The sequence below is a fragment of the Bombus impatiens genome, unplaced genomic scaffold, assembly GCF_000188095.3.
Source record: "Bombus impatiens unplaced genomic scaffold, BIMP_2.2 scf_0491, whole genome shotgun sequence".
In the NCBI taxonomy this organism is placed as follows: Eukaryota; Metazoa; Arthropoda; class Insecta; order Hymenoptera; family Apidae; genus Bombus; species Bombus impatiens.
In genome coordinates, this window is record NT_176910.1 from 466,672 (window position 1) to 475,000 (window position 8,329).

The following is an 8,329-nucleotide window of genomic DNA, read 5'->3' on the forward strand; positions in this document are numbered from 1 at the left end:
AACTGTTAAATGAATTGTACTCACTGAATGACCCTATTCTCTCTAGACTCTTGAATTGATTGATGTGTGATAGTAAAGTGATTTAATTTTCACAGCGTTTAGAGAACGTTCAAACATTTTAACTGAACACGACTATTTTCCGATTACATAAATCGATCAATTAAATCATTAAGTCATTAAATTTAATGATCGGCATGTATCGTATTTAAAGGAAATTAATATATAAATTTAATACATTCACACGTATCTATAGGATGGAACCTTCTCAATGCTTCTATAATATCTCATAAACCATTTCTCAACAACCCACATTGGGTTGGGTTATAGTAGCAGTATTAATCCGGCTGCCATGAGGCGGCTGAATTAATAGTACTCTTAACCCAACTCAGCTTGAAAACTGAGGCCGAGCGGTGAGATATTTTTGAATAGAATTCGGAAACTAAAGACAATCGCCGGTTATATGTTCAGATCAAAGTTGTTGAAAATGTCGAGCCTTATGACATATTTCAAAATTATCGAAATCGGAAAAAATGTTCTTCATCGACAACTTTATCGGTTTAGCTTTAGAGGAATCGCAGAATGGAAAAGATGAAACATTCTGGAGTTTTTGTTAAATTGAGGGTAGGTTTAGTCCTAAGGTAAAATTAAAAATATTTATAATGCTTCGCGACATCTCTTTTACTGACATTTTACTCATGTAAAAAGCCCTTTTTGATATATTAAAGTTTGAAAAACTAACCAAATTGCTCACTATTGCTGTAGTCCTCTGGTGGCAGAGTGAGGAAAGTTTCCAGAGGATTTTTTCGAAGTCGATATTACAGAACGTCTGACACAAGATCGCATATAATGTCATATCATCAAGTCTGTTTTATACTTATTCAATCTTAATATGTTTACGATTATACCGTATAAGTAAATATGCTTATAACAGCTTATAAGTGTTTATATAAATTAATATCAATACTAATCTTAAATCAGTTTTACTCTACATATCATTTTCTTTTGACATTTCTTTCAACATAACATTCGATAAGATTACAATCAAAGATGAGCGAAAAGAAAACAAGTAATATAAGCAGTTCGACAAATGTATTTAGCTAGTTCTCTGTAATATTTAATATAATAATAATGTTTATGATACAGAAATACATTTAGTAACATGTCTCATTATCTTTATGTAATTTTATTTTGTAGATCAAAAACGTTCTATGCGAAAGGTTTTATTAGGTCATGACCCTGGATGGAATGATTCTCCAAAATGGATATATTTTACTGGACAAAGTTCCATAACGCCTACTAAGCGACTACTGAACAAGACGGTAGCATTTCCAATGGAATCTATACAAGCTATAGATAAAGAATCTTCTGTAAATAAGCCATTAAAAATGCCACCACATATACAGGGTTGGATTGATCTACTAATAGCACCGCATCCTCCATTGTTATGTCCTTCAAACAAAAATATAGAAGGCAACAATATAGAGGTTGATAAAGAAAAGGCATTAAACAAACTTTTGAAGGAAACAAGTAACATAAATACTTTGATATATGTATTTAGCTGTTTCTCTTGAATATTTAATATAAACAATAATAACGTGTATGATAGAGAAATATGTTTTGTAACATGTCTTATTATCTTTATGTAATTTTATTTTACAGATCAGAAACGTTCTACGCGAAAGGTTACATTTGGTCATGACACCAGATGGAATGATTCTCCAAAATGGATATATTTTACTGGACAAAGTTCCATAACGCCTACTAAGCGAGTACTGAACAAGACAGTAGCATTTCCAATGAAATCTATACAAGCTATAGATAAAGAATCTTCTGTAAATAAGCCATTAAAAATGCCACCACATATACAGGGTTGGATTGATCTATTAATAGCACCACATCCTCCATTGTTATGCCCTTCAAACAAAGATATAGAAGCAAACAATATAGAGACTGATAAGGAGGAGACATTAAACAATGTTTTGAAAAATTTGGAAACTGTAATAAGTGAGCATATATTGGAAAAAGATAGAACTAAGGAGGTAAAGAAGAGATTAGATATATTGAAAGCTGTATGGCTTGAAGATAAATTAAATAATGTGATATACAAGAATGTTTTAGATTTGTCTACAGGTTAGTTTTGTGGCTAATTATTTCTTAAATACATTATTTCTTTTGGAGGTAAAAGAATAATGGAAAATTTGTTTCCAGCTTTACGAGAGGGGAATGTTAAAAAAGCTGATGAGATACATGCTTTATTAATGATGCAACATGCTAGTCTGTGTAGTGCATGGATGCCTGGGATTAGGCATATTATTTTAGAATTGGAAATCAAAAATTCAAATGTAACACAATCTCAAAGCCCTGAATTACATTTGTTATCTACTGGAGAGAACAAGTAAATGATGATTCCTTGGGTATATAATATTTGCATGCAGTAACTGTTTTGCGATAATTATTGACATTATCTTTTCGCTTATAAGTTTATATATTAATTGATGTTATTAAAAAGTGCACAGCAAAAAGAAACTATTGATATTATGAATGTAACAAATTTTATTATAATAAAACAAATCCCATGAAATTTATATAATGTGTATTGTACTTCTGACATCTATTGATAACGTGGAAGTTTGTTGTAAGACGAACTCAACGCATTTTACAATGCTTGACATCAAAATGGTAAAAAATCAATATTGCGACCTTATTTTTAAATGCGTACATTCAATGAATGTATGTATATATTGAAAATATGGCTCATCATCTTCAATTTCACGCCTTTCATCAGATGGTAAATGAAACATAAAATATTAAATTATGTATAATATAGTTTTCTAATTTACCGCTAAATTTTCATTTCGCTTTCCATAGATATGGATAGTTCGAATATTTAGCAGTTTCACATAGTGTTAATTTAACGAAAAGTATTTCATGTAAGTGTAATTAAATTGTTTTGATTAGCAAAGTCTGTACTTTGTTGACGCGTGTTTGTAAGTAAAAGTGTTAGTTACAATGTTAAAAAAATCTCTACAGTATTTATAATCATTGATATTTAACACTATCAATACATCTATTGGGGGAGTGGTTTCATGTAGAAAAACTTAAATTGTTGAATTTCGGCTACTATCGGGAAACTAGCAGTAATGCTGTAATGATTGATTTAATTGATCGATTTATGTAATCGGAAAATAGTCGTGTTCAGTTAAAAAGTTTGAACGTTCTCTAAACGCGACAAACGCTTTGAAAATTAAATCACTTTGCTATCACACATCAATCGATTCAAGAGTCTAGAGAGAATAGGGTCATTCGGTGAGTACAATTCATTTAACACTTGTGTTAAATACATAACATTTTTATTGTACCATGATATGCATGATTAATGCTTCCGTTTATCGAATCTGCGTAGCGAATTTCTTTCCAACTTCTACATATTCTTGACTATATGGAAAAAGCAATTTTATTACAATAAATAAGAGAAATGATCGTGTAGAAAATGACATGCGATGAGTTATATGTGAGCGAATACAAGTATCTGATTCCATGGATGCATCGAAGCAAATTGATCGTTTATATTAATCTCAATCAATCGAATGAACATTTAACATTGATGAGGAAAATATCGATCGAGATCTGGTCTTTTTTTTTTAACCGCGGATTCAATTAAATTGTCATCGTTGTTATACATCGTTTGAAATGATCTTTCATATTAATTTAATGAACGGCACGTATCGTATTTAAAAGAAATTCATTATAAATTTATTACATTCACACGTATCTGTAGGATGGAATCTTCTCAATGCTTTTATAATATCTCATAAACATGTACACGAATGATCAACAGAACTGTCCAAAAATATGTGTACATGTTAATGATCATTTACCTACGCGCGAAAACATTAAAATAATTCTTTTCCTTCTTTTTTTCATTTTGCATTCATTCTGTCTTATTTCGTTTCTCGACGAATGGTTACACGAAATACGAAAAATGATCAAGTCTTCTTTTTATCATAAAAGTTTCTTGTATTTCTCATTTCTCTCTTATGTATATTCACAAAGGACAATTACATCTTACTTAATAACATATTTTTCGTCTAAATGTACTCTTATGTCAATAATAGTCATCGATAGCAATGATCAGTTTAAATTACTCTATCGCTTATCGTCTATAAATCGCTACTAAACTCTAAGCATACGGTGTGTATGTATGTGTTTGTACGTGTGTATCCGTGTCTCTGTGTGTCTTTTCCTCTTATTTGTACGTGTGCGTACTGTGTATACGTGTGTACGTCTGATTTCTCATCGCTCAAAAGCACACCCGTGATTTTGTTTTTTTCCTTTCGTTTTTTTCTTTTGTATGTGAGTGTTTTGTTGTTTCGTAATTGATCCACGCGCATTTCGCTACGTATTTCGCGTTTCAGTTGATCGATCGGAATAGAAATGCACGCCGATCAATGCTTTGACCTTTTTTTTTATCGTTTGTCACATTTCTCTTTTTTGTTGTCGCCTGTTCTAAAAGTAATATTGAAAATTAAAAACATGGACTGGAAACAGAAATAAGAAAAAAAAATACAATATGTAATAATAATAGTAATATGATAATAATAGTAATAATAATAAGTTACATCGTCAACGTTCACGATGGTACGACAAAAACGAAGATCACTCTCTGACGTAATTAATTAATTACTTTATCTTCACGAATATTCACGTTCGTTTCATTCGCTCACGTTCATTGTTGACCGATAATTTTTTAATTACCACGTTTTCTTATTCTTTTAAATTTTTTTTTTTTTTGAATCGAGAATGAGTTTTTCCTCATTTCTTTCGACCACCATTGCTTCGCTATCCCTTCCGCTCGTTCGGCTCTTTTTGGCGCGATCGAACTTGGCGAAAGGCAATAAAACGCTTTACAAGTAAATATATATATATGTAGATTTATATATATATATATAATATATATATATTCATTATAAAACTTACATCTTAAACTTATGACCATCTATTTTATTAAATCGTCAATATATTAGATTTTCTTTCATTCATCATTTTCCTCTTTTTTCCATCTCATTTAGTCTCGCGTAAATAAATATTCATAAATACACTTTTTTGGACCGGATGCATGGGGAATGTTTTTTCGATGGATCACTTCGTGTCTCCCCCATTCCATTATGCTTTATTATCTTTTAATTATATCTCTGTCTCGTATCTTTTTTCGTGATACCTATTCCATTTTCATTTCGTTTATTCTCGAAGCACTATCTGCAATCACGATTGAGAGAGACGATTTTTCTCGTCATAGATCGTTGAACGAAAACGATCGCAAAGTGTAATCTACGGTACCAATAATCGAATCGATTTCACGGAATATTATGAAAAGAAACAGAAAAGAATCATCATCATAGTACTTTTTTTACTCGTTTCAATTCTTTTATACTATTAAGTCTGCAACTCTTACTTTTCTTGTTTATTTGTTTTCCGTTTTGGATGTTTGTTCGTTCGTAAACGATCATCGCGTCGAGAAACGATCCATCGAAACAACTTCATGATTTGCGTCGCGGCCCGAATTTCGATTTAAAACTTTTTTTTCTTCTGGGTTCTTTATCCAAAAATATATGTACACATATGTAACCGGTGTATACGTAGCGCTATATTCGTATGCCCTATTTCGGGGGATCCAGGGAATATTGTTTTGGTACCTAAGTGCAAAAATTGCGAGCGACGCTCTTTTTATCATTCCCTCATTTTTGACCTGACTCTCTTTTTCTGATTCTCTACTCGATTTTATTTATTTATTTGTTTCTAACAGCGTAACACACCCTGTACGTATATACGAGCTTGTATATACATACAAGTTTCCTTAAATATATACATATACATATTTAAGAGATAAACATAAATATGTGACGAGCGTTTCGCGATTTTCGCACTTATCGTTAATTAACCTGTTACTTTTAATTTACTTTACTTTTTTTTATTTTGTTTTGTCAATTCTTATCGATCGATCACCTATTGTATTATTCTGGCTTCATAAGGCGGACAAGTGGTTTCATTACTTTTTTGTTCTTTTTTATTTTTTTTACTTTATTATTATTATTATTATTATTATTATTATTATTATTATTAGTATTAGTATTATTATTATTATTATTCATCTCACGAGACAGATATACATCAAGTATATTTGTTGCGTAAATATTTATCTGTTTTGCATCTTTGTAATTTGTTCTGCAATCGTTATTACAACTGTTATATTACGCTCGCTACAAACTATTTAAAAAATTTGTTCAGCCCCGCTTAGCTTCAACTCCTGCCCAAACTTCCTCCTATATTTAATTCCTACACATTCTCACCATATCTCCTTCGTTTCGTTTACTTCTCCTTCTTTCTTTTATATATTTTTTTTTACGAGTTTTTTCATAGGTTTTTTCGTACAAAACAAAATGGCATCTTTTTGGTATTGGAAGAAAAAATACAGTTTTCAACCTTTTTCTTTCTTTCTTTCATCCTTCCTTTTTTTCCTGCTCTCATTCCGCCTCGTTCGTACAACCACGTTATCGAATCATGCCCTGATCGACGCTAGAATCGATTTTCTCATCCAACTTCCGATCTTCTTTTCGAAAGGAAAAAGGTACAGAATTGGCAATAAAACTCGTTCGCGTGCGTTACATTCATTTTCTTCCTGCTCTCGCTACACACGACAATCATCATCGAGTACAACAGCTAGCGATTCCTCTTCTTACGTCTTAATTATTACCGCAAATATTTAATACTATTTTGGCATCGTGACGATACAATTTTTTCCACGCATCCTATACAAAAAAAAAGAAAAGAACAGCAACGATAACCAGCCGATTTTCCCTTTTCACTTCTGTTCCGTTTCGTCCTGTCCTGTTTCGTTCGTTCTGTTTATCGATCGTAACTGGAAGTTCGACCGGTTCGTCGTATGATTTTTACGAAAATATTCCTTTCGAAAAATCCTGCGACGAAACCTGTTCTTCTCTTCGTTTTTCCTTTTGTTCCTTTTCTTATTTAATTTCTTTTTCTCAAACATTCCTTAACATTGTACTCACGCACGCAACTGAGAATCATTCGGAAGTCGACGAGAGAAAAACCTTGTCTGTGTGCATCGCGCGGATCATTCTAAGCGGATCCATGGATCGCGATCGAGGAAAGAAACGTGTGCGAATGTGAAAGGAACAGGAGCGTTTCAAACGACGATCCGTCCACGGCTGACGATCGCTCTGAGACATATATAATAACAAAATAAGAAAACGTATCGTTTCTTCATTGTTTGTAAAATTGAGACAGAATTAACATTTATGATAAATCGAATCTAAAAAAAGGTTACTAATAATCACTGGTTTCGTTTTGATTCTTCATTTCATTATCTCTAAAATTCATCTATTTTAAAATATATAATTCATCAGATTGTAAAAAGTACGAATAGTTGTCGATAATAGATCTATATGAAATCGATAGATCACGATCGAGAGTGTATAATAAATCTCATAAAAACATTCTTTTCTCGTCCAATCATTTTTCTGGTTTCACCGTGCGTTTCTTCTTATTTGTATCGTTTTAATTTCATTTTAACCGTCGCATGAGCGTTCGAAAGCAGAGAATCATTTCTACGAAATCGAACGTGAACAGTCTTCGATGAAGACCGACGTGGGGTGAAGCCATAGCCGAAGACGTTTCACGATCGACTAGAAACATTCGTCGTTAGCAAATCGTTCGTAAGAAACAAGAAGAGTGTCGTGATCGAAACGATTGCTTGCAAAGAAGAAAGAACTGGATGACGAACCAAGCTTACATTTTTGTTTCCTTTCTTTATAGGACGATCTTTCAAAACGGTTAAAAAAATAGAAATGTATTTTGCGATTTCAGCGTGAATTTTTATTTCTTTATTTTGGTTTTGTGAGTTTTTTTTTTTTTGTTTGTAAGATGTTTAATTGACTGGCTGAGATCGATTCTCGGTATTAGAAAACCTAATCGAAAAATGGTACTCGTCTAATAGAAAAATAGTCGATTTTTATTCACCGTTTATTTATTTGATATCATCTACTTTAGAACGTAGAGACTGCGGAGTCGCGCGTTAAAAATGGAGGAACGATTACGCTCTTAGCGAATAAAAGTTCGTCGTACGGTAAAACGAAGGACGATACCGAGATATAAAACGAGAAAAAAGAAGACTCGATTAAGGAAAGAAATTTAGAAAACGGAAGGGACGACTAGCGTTTTAAGAAGGTACGAGTGTGTTATCGACGATTTTGTTTCACGCTCGTGCTAAACAATTTTACAAAAAAAAAAAAAAAAAAAAAAAAAAAAAAAG

General features: G+C 32.1%; 1 protein-coding gene across 3 annotated transcripts; it reads left to right on the forward strand.

Annotated features, from left to right (window-relative positions):
* The first annotated feature begins 692 nt into the window (after window positions 1–692).
* On the forward strand, window positions 693–2,585 carry LOC100741108 (steroid receptor RNA activator 1). 3 transcript variants are annotated; one of them, XM_033321786.1, is made up of 4 exons: window positions 693–1,066; window positions 1,195–1,527; window positions 1,660–2,130; window positions 2,209–2,585. In XM_033321786.1, exons 1-4 carry the CDS (start codon window positions 1,048–1,050, stop codon window positions 2,397–2,399), a joined length of 1,014 nt encoding a protein of 337 aa, XP_033177677.1. In that variant the 5' UTR covers window positions 693–1,047; the 3' UTR covers window positions 2,400–2,585. The 3 variants fall into 3 exon arrangements, with proteins under 3 accessions (XP_033177677.1, XP_033177678.1, XP_033177679.1); XM_033321787.1 differs by having other exon boundaries at window positions 695–1,107; XM_033321788.1 differs by having other exon boundaries at window positions 695–1,089.
* The last annotated feature ends 5,744 nt before the right edge of the window (window positions 2,586–8,329 follow it).